Source organism: Sarcophilus harrisii, chromosome 4 (genome assembly GCF_902635505.1).
Source record: "Sarcophilus harrisii chromosome 4, mSarHar1.11, whole genome shotgun sequence".
Taxonomy (NCBI): domain Eukaryota; kingdom Metazoa; phylum Chordata; class Mammalia; order Dasyuromorphia; family Dasyuridae; genus Sarcophilus; species Sarcophilus harrisii.
Window position 1 is genome coordinate 28099951 of NC_045429.1, and position 16070 is coordinate 28116020.

At 42.7% G+C, this 16070-nt stretch overlaps 1 protein-coding gene across 1 annotated transcript in view; it reads right to left on the reverse strand.

The window, feature by feature from the left end:
* Positions 1-7740: 7740 nt before the first annotated feature.
* The window catches only part of LOC100925023 (cytochrome P450 4A6-like), a 28809-nt gene continuing 20479 nt past the window's right edge, over positions 7741-16070 (reverse strand). Inside the window, 7 exon segments of the mRNA XM_031968555.1 lie at positions 7741-8228; positions 8771-8853; positions 9977-10041; positions 13202-13335; positions 13542-13605; positions 13608-13722; positions 14741-14853. Of these exon segments, the coding sequence (XP_031824415.1) occupies positions 8063-8228; positions 8771-8853; positions 9977-10041; positions 13202-13335; positions 13542-13605; positions 13608-13722; positions 14741-14853 (740 nt within the window). The 3' untranslated portion in view covers positions 7741-8062.

The window sequence follows — 16070 nt, forward strand, 5'->3', positions numbered from 1 at the left end:
GGTGGTATACCATCCAGATTCCTAGAGAAGAAATTAAGAGAATTGCAGGAAGAAACTTCTTACAGAAAAATTATACTAGTGGTTGATCTCAATTTCCCTTTATCAGAACTAGATAAATTGAACCACAAAGCAAATAAGAAAGATATAAAGGAGGTAAATAGAATTTTTAAAAAGTTATGTGTGATAGACCTTTGGAGAAAATTGAATGGGGATAGAAAGAAATATACTTTTTTTCTTGGCAGTACATGAAAAATATACTATACAAGAATTGACCATATATTAGGGCACAAAACCCTCAAAATCAAATGTAGAAAGACAGAAATACCAAATATACCTTTTTAAAATAATGATGCAATAAAAATTATATGTAATAAAGGGCTGGGGGAAATAGGCCAAAAATTAAATGGAAGCTAAATAATCTAATCCTAAAGAACGAGAGCATGAAACAACAAACCATAGAAACAATCAATAATTTCATCCAAGAGAATGACAATAATGAGACAACATACCAAAATTTATGGAATGCAACCAAAGTATCTCTTAGGGGAAATTTTATATATCTACATGCTTACTTGAATATAAAGAAGAAAGAGAAGATCAATGAAGTAGGCAGACAACTAAAAAAATCTAGAAAAAGAACAAATAAACCCACCCATTAATACCAAATTTGAAATTCTGAAAATAAAAGGGGAATTTAATAAAATTGAAAGTAAGAAAATTATTGCACTATTAATTTCATATGGAATCTAATCTAACATGAGTTATCAATATGATTTATCTATTTGGATGGACATTGTTTCCAGAAGTAAGGAGGCAACCTTCCTTGTCAGACTTCATCTGAAGTCCTGGGCTCAGCTCTGGCAAGTTATATGATGTCTCTAGCGCTTCTTCTCTCAATATATTCTTTACCCTTCACTTAAATGATGCAAAGGCAGATAGAATTACACTTTTCCACTGTTTTGATGGATGTTCATCCTGTTAGGTAGATGATGCTAGAAGCTTCTGATTTGGTCAAACTCTTGACCCACTGCAGTGATTTCTAAGTATTATTTCTCTGTTCATACTTTATGTTGAATTTAATAGTATTTTACTTTTCCAATTACATGTAAAGATAATTTTCAGCATTCCTTTTTGTAAAAATTTGAGTTCCAAAATTTTCTCTCTCCCTCTCCCTTCCCCAAGACAGCAATCTTGAGAAGTGCAATCATGTAAACAGTTTTCCATGTTACTATTGTTGTGAAAGAAGAATCAGAACAAGAACAAAAAAAAGTGATAATAAGCTGCTTTGACCTGCTTTCAGTCTCCATAGTTCTTTATCTGGATGTGCATGGCATTTTTCATCATAAATCTTTTGGAATTATCTTACATAACTGTCTTGGCTGAGAAGAGCTAAGTCTATCACATTTGATCATCACATATAATTTTGCTATTATTGCATGTAACATTCTCCTGCTCACTTGATTCAAAAGCATTCATGTAAATATTTTCTCAAATCCATCTGTTCATCATTTCTTATAGAACAATAGTATTTCATTGCATTCCTATACCACAATTTCATTCAATCATGGCTTAATTGATGGGCATCTCCTCAGGTTCCAGTTTCTTATTACTGCACAAAGTGCAGCTACAAATGTTTTGATATATGTGGATTCTTTTCCTTTTCTCAATGATCTCTTTGGGATACAGACACAGAGGTAGCACTGTTGGATTAAAGGGTGTGCACAGTTTTATAACCCTTTGAGTGTAATGTTTTTTGTTGGTTTTCTGGAGGTCTTGAGAGCAGCCTTCTTTTCAGTAGAATAATCACTATAAGAATAGCCAGGTGTTAAAGTCTAAATCCTTTATTATCTCCTTCACAATCTAATTTACTTGCTTGGGGCCCGGGCTAGCTTTCTTAGAGGCCTTCTGGAGTCTTGATTTTAGTAGAGAAGCTAAGCAGGAGAGCCCTGCCATCCACAGTGGTGTGAGATGGGATGAATGAATCTCTCTGAATCTGAGGGCTTGTGCTTCAGACTCCAGCCACCACAAAGGTGGACAATGGAATGAATCTGTCTCTCAGTCTCACCCTGGCTAAGTTTGTCCCAGCTTATATGCTCTATTACAGTTAAATCCATTCATCATACTGAGTATAAGCCAATCATTATATCACTAAGGAACCATTATTTGTTGTAAGGTTAATTCAACTATACTGATACTTGTAGAGGGCTGAAACTATTGAGTCGATGCACTGAGGTCAGGACTGCCGAGCACTTGAGGCTAACTACCGATTGGACAATACTCTATGGGCATATGCTTGGAAAATGGTCATTCCCACTATCCTGTGCTGGCTCAATGATTAGTGTATACAGAGGATTGTAGGAGGGACTAGGGGGTGGAGTAAGATTAGCCAGAGTCACTCTTTGCAGCAGACTAGGGAGATGGCAGTCAGGGAGATTCTGCTTCCATCCTGTTCAATCCTGCATCTAAAGACCAAGAATAAAGACTAAGGACTTTTACTTATCCTGACTCCAGCCGATTCTGGGGTGTCCTGGGTGCTAGCACAGTCGTCACAGATACTGAACTGAAAAGAGAAGTATTAATCACCATGCTAAACTAGATAACTATTGTCTCATCAATTCCACTGAGTTAGCACCTTGTAAGAATCCTTGTTTCAAATACAGAGTTTTGGCCCATAACATTTGAGCAAAGCTCCAAACTGCTCTGTGACTTTTTTACCCTGATGCTTTACAATTAGCTTAGATCCTTTCTGAATTTTGGGTCCCAATTGGAGCACCCCTTAAGGTTACTCTATCTTCCCACCCATTTGGTGGGCCTGCAACTTGGCCAGCTTACTTGCCTTTGGGCTCCAACCTGGATCACACAGAGACAGATGGACCAGAAGGTGCAAACACTCTGTCTTTATTCAGTCATCCTCTCAGTGAGGGTAGCAGAAAACATGAGCACAGGAGCACAAGAGTGTGGGAGTGCAAGCGCAAGAGAGTGAGTTCTGCTCAGGGTTGTCTATTTATGCTGCCTTTCTTCCAGGATTGCCTGTGCCCAGTCCACTCAGAACTGCATAGGCGGACCCCTCAGATGGGAGGCTTCTGTAGTTAGTGCTGTATCCCAGGAGGAGATCTAGCAAAAGGACATACCACTTGCCATCTCAAGAAACCTATTAGCAGTTCCTTTAACTTCTGCAGACACAACCTCCTGCCTCAGAGGCCAAGCCCCTTTTTACCTCCTGGGGCCGCCCTACCAGCTGACATGGCATATAGGCTCTGCTGCACTTCTCAAAGAGAGAGCAATACTGCATTGCCCCTTACATCTCCCTCCCTTTTATTAATAAGACCGAATGTTTTCATGTTGATGAATGAGAAGCTCTTCCTTAAGCACCTCTAAAGAATTTTTAAGAATACACATAAAGCATCCTAGCAAAGTAGGCAAAAGCAAAAGAAGCAACAGTACAAAAATGGCTATCTAGAACCCATAGAATACAATAGAAGGAAATGAGAAAGGAAGTATGTTGGATCCAGTCATTAAGCCACTCTAGCAATGGTGGTCATCTCTTCACCCTCAGTAGTCTCTTAGGTCATATCCTTCTCTTCTTCTTCAGCCCCTGTTTTAATAAGATCAACTTTCCTTGTTCTTCTTTCTGGAATCCAGCAGCCTTCCCCATCAGGATCTGCAAGACATAAATATCCTGGCCCTCTCCAAAGTACTAAGAATGGACCTTGCCCATGTCCTTCTTCATCCTTCCAAAGGACCTTTTGAATGTTCTCTGGCACTTAAAGTGCTGTTTTCATGGAGCCTAGTTTTCTGTTCTGTCTATAAGACTGTGCTAAATGAATCATTCCTGGAGAGATCCTGCTATTACTATCCAGGCACAAAAAAATTGTAAGTATATAAGGCCTTATCCAAGTCCGCCTGTGTGGGCCATTGAGGACTCTGTCTACTGTTTCCCCCTTTCTATTTAATAAGGGTGGCCTTAAGAGAATGATGGGCCCATTCCACTAGGGCCAGACTCTGTAGGTTATAGGAAATCCCTGTAACATGTTTAATGGAGAATGTGGCGAGGAAGGTGGCCATCTGCTTAGAGGTATAAGCTGGACCATTGTTGGTCTTTATAGTATTAGGAACTCTGTGAGAGAAGAAGCAACTATACAAATATTTAATGACCAAAGGAATGTTCTCACAGGAAGCCACCATGGCCCAAAGGAATTTAGAAAAGGTATCAATAAAGACATGGATGGCCACACAGCCCACATGTGTCACATCCATTTGCCACAAATCATTGGGGGTTAAACCCCGGGGATTAACTCCTTTATTAGGTGGAGGAAGGAGAAACTGAATACACTGCTTCACTATCTATCGGGCTTGTTCCCAGGTGAGGCCATAAAGGTGACGTAGAGAATTAGCATGTAAATGGAGAAGGCCATGGGCACGTTCAGGGGGTGTGGTGACCATGAGAAGGAAGCATTGTAAAGCACAGTCCACTACCTCATTGTCTGCAAATATACCTCTGCACATCATTGGTGAGAGTATCCATGCAGGATATAAGTGGGATGTTTCCTAACCTGTAAAATCAGCTGGAATTCAACAAGAAGGTTAACAACTGAAGAATTCTGAGGTGGTAATTTAGCATCCTCAATGCCTCTGACCATTCAGACAGCATATAAGCTATCTGATGTGATGTTAATGGGCTCAGGGTATCTTTTACAAGAATGGAGGATAGCAAAAAGCTCATTTTCCTGGGTGGATTCATAAGGAGTCTCTTACACCAGAATCACTTTTGAGCACTCATGATAAATTGAGGCCTTGCAACTCTTAGTGATGTCAGTAAAGACATTTGTGCCTTGTACAGGCTCATCAACAATTGTCTTACAAGGGGGCTATACCATAATATGTGACAACAAGGGAAGAAGTAAGCAAGTAGTATGCTAGCTTAATGTAGCCCATTGAGCACAATACGCCCATGGCCAATAAGTTTGCATCATGACTTCTCTAGCTTCTGGTTCCAAGGGTAAATACGGTATGGGTCTTTTCCCTGTTAGATGAGAAGCTCTTTTTACTGCCTCAAGGGCAAGTTTTCTCAGCATTTCAATATGGTTGGTAATATCTTCTGTGGTCTTTTCATATACATATATTCCAAAATTTTACTACCTTGATGTAATACTGCAAAAGGACTTTTTTGGTCTACTAAAGAGACCTCTACAGGACATGTGGGGTCCCACCTTGCTGTTTCAGATTTATAAGCGAGAGCCATGATTTTATAAGTTGCATCCTTTGTGAAATTGCATCCATTTATGAGGAATTTAGATCTCACATCTCTTTATCATCTCTTCCAAAGCTGCTTTCTGTATTATTTGTCTAGTGCAGAGGGAGCAGACAGGAGATATATCTCCTCAGGGAGAATGGGGATTGGGGGAGAAATCCATGCCTCTGAGACAGAGGCAACCTTCCCTCTGTTCACTTTCTCCTCCTTCCTCTTATCACAGTCTTTTTCCCTGAGGACATATGTCCCTCTGTTTATTTCTTCCTTCCTCCTCCTGTTCCATCATATCCATTTCCTGCTTCTTCCTCTTTACTTCCTGCCTCTTTCTCACTATTACTTCCTTTGGTGTCATATCCACCTCCTTCCCTTTCTTGTTTACTTCCTGATTCTTTCCCACAGCTAACTTCCATGTGCTCCATTTTATGGGAAGGGCTAGTCCTAATGAGTGCCAGTTTATGACCCTCATTTGCTTTATGACATTCATTTATTTAATGACTCTCTGTTTGCATTTCATTATCTTCTTTTAGTGGAGTGCTGCTTGCACCTCTTTTTTTTTGTTGTTGTTGAAGCAATTGGGGTTAAGCGACTTGCCCAGGGTCACACAACTAGGAAGTATTAAGTGTCTGAGACCAGATTTGAACTCAGGTATCCTGACTTCAGGGCTGGTGCACTATCCACTGTGCCACTTAGCTGCCCCTGCTTGCACCTCTTAAAGTGCTTTTAATCGCTTGATAAATGAGATGATGCTGTTCCTGGATGGCTCCCAGCATTTCCTTATCATAGGAAGCCATCTGATTACCTATTACTTCCCACCTTTAAAAATAAATTTCCAATCCTGCTTGCTTTACTGTTCTATAAACTTCTTTCCCTAGCACATCCTGGTCTGGGACCCTCACTATAGTTTGTCCCGTACCTAACGTTCCACCCATTAGAGCAAAGTAATATATCCTTCATACCCTGTAGACCTGCTACATGGTGAGGTCCTAGGCACATAGTCCCTATTCGGTCACCACTTGTAGAGTCCCTTAAGGTTACTCTATCTACACACTCGTTGGTGGGCTAGCAATTAGGCCAGCTTACTTGCCTTCAGGCTCCAATCTGGATCACACAGAGACAGATGGACCAGGAGGTGCAACCATTCTGTCTTTTTTCAGTCATCCTCTCGGGGGTAGCAGAAAGCAAGAGGACAGGAGCATAAAAGCACAGGAGAGCAAGAGCAAGAGAGCAAGCTCTGCTCAGGGCTGTCTATTTATGCTGCCTCTCTAACATGCCCAACCCACTCAGAACTGTATAGGTGGAGCCCTCAGACAGGAAGGAGGATTCTGGAGTTAGTGCTTCATCCCAGGAAGAGATCAAGCAAGATCTTGCCATCTCAAGAAACCTCTTAGTAGTTCCTTTAACTCCTGCCAGACACAACCTCCTGCCTCAGAGGCCAAGCCCCTTTTTACCTCCTGGACCCACCCTAACAAATGATGTGGCATACAGTCTTTGTGGCACATCTTAAAGAGAGAGCAATGCTTCATTGCCTATTACACCAATAAAGAAACTCTGCCGGCCTGAACTCCAACCAAGCTTGGAATCAATCAGTGAATTTCTTCATCACTTCTGGGTCTGATTAGGAATGCCCCCTTCCACATCTGGCACTAATTACCTGTCCTCATTCAAGCCCATTCTTAAGTTGCTATTTGACCTCCAACTTTGAGCATTTTCTTTCCCCAACATATCTCCCTCAACTTCAAACAGGTTGAATTCATTGTAGGTTTACATACATTCACTTCAATTTTCTGGATTTTTCATCAGCTCCAGAGCTTCATGGGATCATCAAGGCCACATAGCACTTCATTTTATAGTTGTGGGAACAAAGACTTAGAGAGGGCAGGAGTGCACAGGTTATAACAGAGGCAGGATTCAAACCTTTCTCTTCTCATTCCAAATCCAATGTTCTCCCAACTGTAGTTGGTCAACTAAAAATATTAAGGCATCGTTATTCAAAGAAAGGGACAGTTCCCACCCTCAAGGAGCTCCCAGGGAAAACAGCATGCAAACAACCCTGTATAAGCAAGCCATGGAGAGAATAAATTGGAAATATTCAACATTATTGATATTAATAATAATCTAGCATTAAGGGATAATCAGAAAGATTTCCTGTAGGAGGTGGGCTTTTAGCTTCACACTACTGACTTATACTGGTTTTGCCAGGCTCTAAAACTCCCAACTCTTTCCCACATGAACATGATTTCTACAATATTATAGGTGCAAGGTAACAGGCAAGAGATGGGCAAGTCTTGGTGATAGTTTCCAAGTGACTCTTATTGGCCAAAACCAGAGAAGGGACCATCTATCCTTGGAAGGTTGCTCAGGTTGCCAACAGCTCTCCATTCTCTGCTTCCCATGGTCTGGGGTCTCTGTTCTCTTTTCTTAATCATTCTCTCCTTTTCTTTCCTTTAACAACAGCCATGCATTGCCCACAGAAAGCCTTAGAACTGTGCTCTGGGTGACGAATTTTTATTACAGATAAAAATATTTGTGGGTAAACAGAAGAAAAGGGACAGATGACAGATAGATGAAGCATCCTTCCCCACAGCAGAGTCTGACTGGGCGGGTCAAGGGTGGTGAGGACAAGTAGATGAAGCTCCTCCCTCCTCAAAGCTGAGTCTGGGCAGGGCTGGTTGGCTGACTGGGTTAAGGGTTGGGGTAGGACAGGTAGATGAAGCTCTCTTCCCCCCAGGTGAGCCTGGGCAGGGCTGGCTGGCTGGGTCAAGATGAGGGGAGGGAGGAAGACAGCCATCTTCCTCCTTTAGGGCAGCCTCCTCAGAGCTTCTTCAGCTTCAGGTGGATCCCATTTGTAGACCTGAGGATCAGCTTGAAGGTGAGCTCTGGGGGCTGAGTGTCATCAGGTGCCAGGTGGAAATGGAGCAAGGTCAGAGCCACAGCCACCTTGACCTCAGCCATGGCAAACTGCTGCCCGATGCAGTTCCTAAGGACCGTGGGCCAAGGAGAAGAGAAGCAAGGCAGGCTCAGCAGAACTCTTCTAAAACCTGCCCCCAACCCCAGCTCACAATTCCCCTTTATCTCCTCCCACTTCAATTTCCTCTACCATAAACATTCACACAGGGTTTCCTCTAGATTCCATGACTCCAGGTCACTCTACTCTCTATCTGCTCCCCTCCCACACACTCTCCAAGGCCCATCTCTTCCAGGAAGCCTTCCCTGATTTCCAATCTCTACTGATCTCCCCTGTGTCTGAGCAAATCCTAGCCACCTTGTCTCAACTACACCATGCCATGTCTATTTAATGTCTACCCAACTAGGAGCTGGATTGGAAAGGGAAGAAACAGGCAGCCGCCACAGAGAGAGAGAGGAAGCTAATGAAAAGTTTGGATCAACAGGTGAGGATGAGCCAGCAGAAAACAAGTGGTTTGGGGCTGGGGCCAGACTTGTGGGGGAATCTCAACATGGGTGCATGGAGCCCACACACCCAGATGTACATAACACACAGATGGTCACCCAGACACCTACCTGCCACCAGCAGAAAAGGGAAGGAAGGCATGGCTGTGCCGGAAGGCTGAGTTCTCTGGCGAAAACCGCAGAGGATCGAACACCTGCCAATCAGAGCCAGCATCAATGGGAGGAAGGAAGGAGGGCCTTTCTCCCCCTGGCCCACTCCTCTGCCAGCTCAGGCCCTGCTTACCACCAACCTTTGCCATCCTTGGATCCTACTTGGACCTCCCTCTCTTTGATTTGATGCCATCCTCTGCCAACCCCTGGATGGTACCAGGACTTGTTCACCAGGCTCCCAAGCATTCTCCTCCCTCTCCCTTTACTCTTCATCCTCCAGTTTTTCAGTATTCACACTGATCTCAGACCTTGCATCTCTCTGAACTACACCATGACCAAGATTGTGAAGTCTGAAATTCTTCTTCCCAACTACAGCCGCCAATCCTGCCTCTCTCAGCTCCAATCTAAGGCTACTCTTAAGTAGGGACTTTGAGCTACCTGGCCCCTCCCTGGTTCCACAATCCATTCATTGCACTCCCTATTGCCACCCCCCACCTGCCTCCACATTGGCTTTGCTCCATATTGGTTGGCCCTTTCAACATCTCATTAGCTGCTACACCCTAAATGAGAATCCCTTCAGTTCCCTCATTCTGCCCTGCAGGTCCTCTTCTCTGGATGACCCCTCCACCCCCATAAGCTACTCTCTATGCTCCTACTCCTGGGCTACTCCAGAGGCAATCATGAAATGGAGCTGATTCCCTCACCTACAGATTCATGGCTCTCCTGTCTCTGATGCTCAGTGGTCATATCACTTTCTAAGCCTCAGTTTCCTCACCTGTAAAATGAGGGGAGTGGGCCTTTGTGGCTCTAGATTTAGGATTCCATGACCCTCCCTGATCCATGGCCCCTACTGCCCAATTCTTTTCTTTACATTAATTACTTCTTTCATCCCCCTAGCTTACCAGTCATGGCTTCTCCCCTCCTTCTATATCCAAGTCCAGCCTCAGACACCCAACCCCTTTTCTTATTCTCCTCATCCCAATATTTCTCCATTCCTCAAATTTCCTCCACATTTGGGAGGCAAACCCAGCAGGTCTCACAATGCCTTAATTTCATCACCATTTTATTTACCCAGGGTTTCCTCTGTCAGTCAGCCTCTCCTACCTCCCTTCTTCCCCATCGATTATAACAGACACTTGAGCCCATCCCATTGGGGGGTAAACACACCTCTGGTTTCGGCCACACAGCGGGATTGTGGTGAAGGGCATATATGTTAAGGGAGACAGGTATTCCTGGAGAGGCAAAAAGAAGCAGCACTTGAGACACTGACGCCCCCAACAATAGCAATAATAATAGCCAGCATCTGAAAAGCACTTTTAAGTTACTAAAGCCCTTTCAACCCCTTTAGCATCCTCCTTTTACAGATGAGGAAATTGAGGAAGGTAAAAGTTAAGTGACTTGTTCAGCAAAGTGGCCATAGCAAAAGTCAAACTCAGGTTTACCTGATCCAAGTCCAATAGTTTTTCTGCTGTTCTACTTAGTAGCTCATAGGTACTGGGCCCTCAGTCCACCCAACTGGGAGCAGGGGAGGCACAAAGTCTAGCTTCATGGCAGTAGCCAGGCAGTCAGTGAGCCTGGCTATTTGGTCAGGAGGGCTCCAGTTCCTATGTATTATAGTCATAAAAGCTTCTAGGACCTAGCCAGATCCCACTGGTACCTTACCATCTCCAGTCATGGTTGTGAGTTGGGAAGCAGGGATACAGGTAGCCAGGGCACCAGATTGGGTGATATTAGAAAAGTGATCAGGCTGCCGAGTGAAATGAACAGGACCAGGAGATCATTATATACTTCAACAACAATACTATATGATAATCAATTCTGATGGGCATGGCCATCTCCAGTAATGAGATGAACCAAATCAGTTCCAATGGAGCAATAATGAACTGAACCAGCTTCAGCCAGTGAAAGAACTCTGGGAGATGAGTGTGAATCATTACATAGAATTCCCAATCCCTCTATTTTTGACTGCCTGCACTTTTGATTTCCTTCACAGGCTAATAGTACACTATTTCAAACTCCGATTCTTTTTGTACAGCAAAATAACTGTTTGGACATATATATTTATATTGTATTTAATTTCTACTTTAACATATTTAACATGTATTGGTCAACCTTCCATCAGAGGGAGGGGGTGGGGGAAAGGAAGGGAAAAATTGGAACAAAAGGCTTGGCAATTGTCAATGCTGTAAAATTACCCATGCATATAACTTGTAAATAAAAAGCTATAAAAGATATATATATATATATATATATATATATATATATATATATATATATATATAAAAGTGATCAGGCCCTTGGAAATCCCTGCTTAGCCTCAGAACACCATGGGACCATAGGACTTGGCACTGCAAGAAAATTTCATTGCATTCACCCAATGTGAAAGTGAAAAAATAGCAATGACATATAAGGTAACACAACTAGTGGTCAAGGGCAGAGGCTGCATTAAACCCAAGTTTCCAGCTCTCATCTAGGCTTCTCCACTCTACTAGGCTGGCTTCAGGGCTACCAATGGACTTTGGCTCCCTCCAGTCTTTAGACCTCCACAATCCCACAACACTAACCCTAAACTTTCCAATTAATGTTCTTTCCTCCCAACTCAACCTGTTTCCTCTTGCCCTATACAAGAATTCCTCCAACCCCAATGGCAAACACACATTGATCAACAATTTGCCCAATTATTGGCATTAATTTAATTTGAAAAAAGATGAGACATTCTTAGGGTGGAAAGTGTCAGCCGTGCTGGTTGAGAAAACATTGGGGGAGACACAGGACATCCTTAGGATAAGGGTTTTCTATAACTAGATTTCAGGGTCACTTCTCCTCAACCCCTGTACTTTGTCTCTGTCTAGACAGGAGATCAGTAAACTCCAGAGATCAAGGTCCACGGACTAGAGGAACGCTTTTACTATTTACCTCTTTTACTATTTTTTACTATTAACCTCTGAGACTGGGCTGGTAATCTGTGGGTCAGAGAGGCAACAGTAAGAGGCAATGACCCTGAAAAGGGTACCAACTTCCCTCACACTCCATGAGCTGCAGAGGCAAGGAACCAGGTTGGATTGCGTGCTCTATAAGATTTCAACCAGCTGTGAATCTAGAACACCTCAATTAATACACCTGGAGGATATCCCTTTCCTCTTTTGGATCTCTCTGATTTGGAGGAAGTTTTTCCTGATGTCAGATCTAAACTTGCATATCTAAAATATCCCACCCTGTCGCCAAGAATAAGTCCACTGGACAAGTCACTTAACCCCAATTGCTTTGCCAAAAACAAACAAACAAACAAACAAAAAAGATACACATCAGATTGAGATACATATATACTACACAAATCTAGTTTAAAAAAAAAATTCAATCTACCATGAGATAGCCCTCCAGACAAATGAAGACAAGAGATCATATTCCTTCTTCAGGCTGCAGGGAGGCAGGGGGACATTAAAATAGCACGGGGTGGTGGGAATTGAATAGGCTGACCACATTGACTCCATCTTGTGACTAAATTCTGGAGCCAATTTGGTTCCCTTTCTATTCAGTTACAGATCTAATCCATTTTCTGTCTTGTGTTTCCAATTTGGAATTAAGTTGATTTTTTTGTGCCCTTTGTGGGGGGCTGGAATCTTCCTAACACCCTTAGAAACCCTTAACTAAAAGGACCTTTCAGTTATGCTGAACAAAAAGCCAAGGTTCCAAAACGATTTCTCATTTCTTATCCTGCACCTGGTCTCATAATTGGTTAGTTAGTTATTGTTCTATTTTTGATTAGGGCACTTGGGGAGAAATTGGGACCCTCTTTTCTGATTTCCAAAAGGTTTCATCAGTTCATTCTCCCACTCCTAACTTGGAAAATCCCTGATTTTTCCTCCATTTGGAAATCAGTTTGCCTGTTCACTGTTAAACCTTTGTTTTCCCAGTCATTTCCCCTAACACACAGGGTAATCATTCCCAACCTTGCTCTAGTCAGTGGCTCTCAGGATTCACTTTGCTCCTCCCAATAATTCCCCATCCTCTTCCCTTGAAGGGGACCCTTTCTTAGAGCTATGAGTGGCATTGGAGTGAAGCAGCAGATGGAGTACTGGGCCTGAAGTCAGGAAAACCTGACTTCAAATTGGACTCCAGATATTCATTGTATGACCTTATGTCTCAATTTCCTCAGGTATAAAAGAAGCATAATAATATTTGTAAAGTACTTAGCATAGTTCTTGGCACATATTAGGTGCTCTTAAATAGGGGAGTACTCAGTGGGGGGACTTTGTGGGACCTGGAAGGTCCTAGGATTTACTTTTTGAAGAGTTTTCACCACTGTTCCCTCAAGGTTGTCAAGTCCAATCTTCCAGACACATCGAGGGCCCCATGAGCTAGTAGAATGAACAAGTGGGTGTGTCATATTACCTGCAGGTAGGGAGCGGCCATCAGGGAAGGTAATGGGCTTGCTGAGCTCCCTGGAGATGTTTGGTACTGGAGGATAGAGGCGGAAGGATTCCTTGATGCACATGGTGGTATATGGCATCTGGCTCAAGTGCTCCCTGAAAGCACAAGGAAACCATGAGCTGAAGAGCCTGAGGATGGAAACCGGGTTGGGGGGTGGGGAGAGGGGGGAAGGGAGAGTGGAGATAGAGGGAGGGATGGGGAGAGGTTCAGACCAGAAAAAGGACAGCTGGGGAACCAAAAATTTGCTCCTCTGGAGCACAAACAGGGGAAAAAAGCAGACCCTGATCCCAGAGGTACTCACCAAGTAATGGACTTCCCATCTCCCAGGATGCCCCTGATCTCTTCCCGGCATTTCTCCTGGGCCAAGGATTCTGGAAAGAAGAATAGAAAAGCCAGGAATGCCACTGGAAATGTACGTGACCCTCAAACATGAAAGTGTCCACCTCAGCCCTCAGCTCCTCATCCGACAAGCTGTCTCCATTCTTTCCTGGTGAAGAAGACCACTAATGTCGGGGAACAATAGCCTTTATCAAGAGTCTGCCATGTGCCCCGCTATTTGTCCCGGAAAAGGAAGGAAATTTAAAAAGATCTTGAAGGAACCAGACTTTTGCCCTGAAATAAAAAACCCTTGGGGGATAAAGCAAGTCCCGAAACCCAAGGCAGGAACTTTAAAAGCTACCGAAAAGTGGAACAATGATGGCTTACAAGAAGTTTTCTGAGGGGAGATGGCACCCATTTCAGGCATTCAAATATACTTTTTTTTTTTGTATTAAATTACCTTATACTTAATAAGTGCTTACTGAATTAAGTGGGAAAGAAGAAGTAGTTTGAAATACAGATTATGGTTCTATTTGAGATGTTGAATTTAAGAAAGCTACAAGAAAATCCATTTAGATCCAAAAAATCATCTAGGGGCAAGAATGGAGCTCAGGGTAAAAGATAAAACCAATTAAGATAAAAAGGAAAAAAAACTTTAATAAATGGTGAGAATAATTAATGGCCTAAATGATCCACTGATTTTCTTGAAATTTCAAAAGAAATCTATAAAAGACCCAATTCCTCTTGGGTAACTCACTAAGGAAGAAATATATAATGAGTCTCCCAATAATGGATGGACTGCCAATCGGCACCATGGGGGTCATGAAGAAGAGATTTCTTTTATCAAAGCATGGGCAGCCAAGTCAACTCAAACTTTCCCTTCCTGTGACTAAATCAGAACGAACCTGTTTGTGGCAAGGTTCTAAGAGGAAAGAATCACAGCGAGAAGATGATTTAAGATATCCTATGTAGCCAGTCCCATCAACTACATAATGCCTCTGATAAGAAGGGACACTCCCACAAGGTCACCCAAGTTCACTCTGGTCCCAATACCTCTCAGGGCATCAACATAGGGAAAGGGAAGCACCAAAAGCAGAAAGAAAAAAAAAAAAGAAGAGGAATGGAGAAAGGATGGGAAACCATTTTCTTCCCACCTAGAGGCAACTCCCAGGCTTGGCCAACTCTCACCCTGGCACAGAGGAGGATGTCCAGGAAATCCAAGTGTCGTTTCTTCAAGACTGCCTCCAAGGTCCCTTCCTGTTGGAGATACTCCTTCCTCTTCCTAATCACCTTATCTGCAGGAAAGTGGTCAGAGAACAAATTCCTTTGTCAAGCTGTGAGCTCTGTGCCCATGCATTATTGGGTTACACACACACAACTCTCCTTGTGCTGCTTCCTTGGGGAAGAGAGCACTGGATTTTAAATCAAGAAGAATCTGGTTCTTATCCTACCTTGGACACTTTCTAGCTGTATGACCCTGAGCAAGTTATTCTGCCATGGTTTCATCAACTGTAAAATGAGAGGGTTGGATTCAATAGCTTGAAATCATGCTATCATCTTCTCTACTCATGCTTTTATGTCCTCTCCACAGAGGAGTTCTAGGAGTAATGCTGTACATGTGTATATGTGTACTCTTTGATGAGAGGTTATCTTTGAGATTGGGATTCCAATTACTTTGTTTCTGAAATTACTTCCCATTTACCCTGTATATGTCATGTATGTATATTTGTATATTTGTACATGTCCCTAGTACCTAGTATATCATAGGCACTTGATAAATGCCTCTTGAATTGAATTTCTTTTTTTTTCTTTTTCTTTTTTTTTAACAACTTTTTATTGCCAGAACCCATGCCAGGGTAATTTTTTATAACATTATCCCTTGCACTCACTTCTGTTCCAATTTTTCCCCTCCCTCCCTTCATCCCCTCCCCCAGATGGCAAGCAGTCCTATACATGTTGAATGGGTTACAGTAGATCTTAGATACAATATATGTGTGCAGAACCGAACAGTTCCCTTGTTACTCAGGGAGAATTGGATTTAGAAAGTAGAAATAACCTGGGAAGAAGAACAAAAATGCAAACAGTTTACACTCATTTCCTAGTGTTCTTTCTTTAGGTGTAGCTGCTTCTGTCCATCCTTGATCAATTGAAACTGAGTTAGGTCTCTTTGTCGAGGAAATCCACTTCCATCAAAATACATCTTCATACAGTATCGTTGTTGAAGTATATAATGATCTCCTGGTTCTGCTCATTTCACTCAGCATCAGTTCATGTAAGTCTCGCCAATCCTCTCTGTATTCATCCTGCTGGTCGTTTCTTACAGAACAATAATATTCCATAACATTCATATACCACAGTTTACCCCACCATTCTCCAATTGATGGGCATCCACTCAGTTTCCAGCTTCTAGCCACTACGAACAGGGATGCCACAAATATTTTGGCACATACAGGTCCCTTTCCCTTCTTTAGTATCTCTTTGAGGTATAAGCCCAGTAGAAACACGGCCGGAT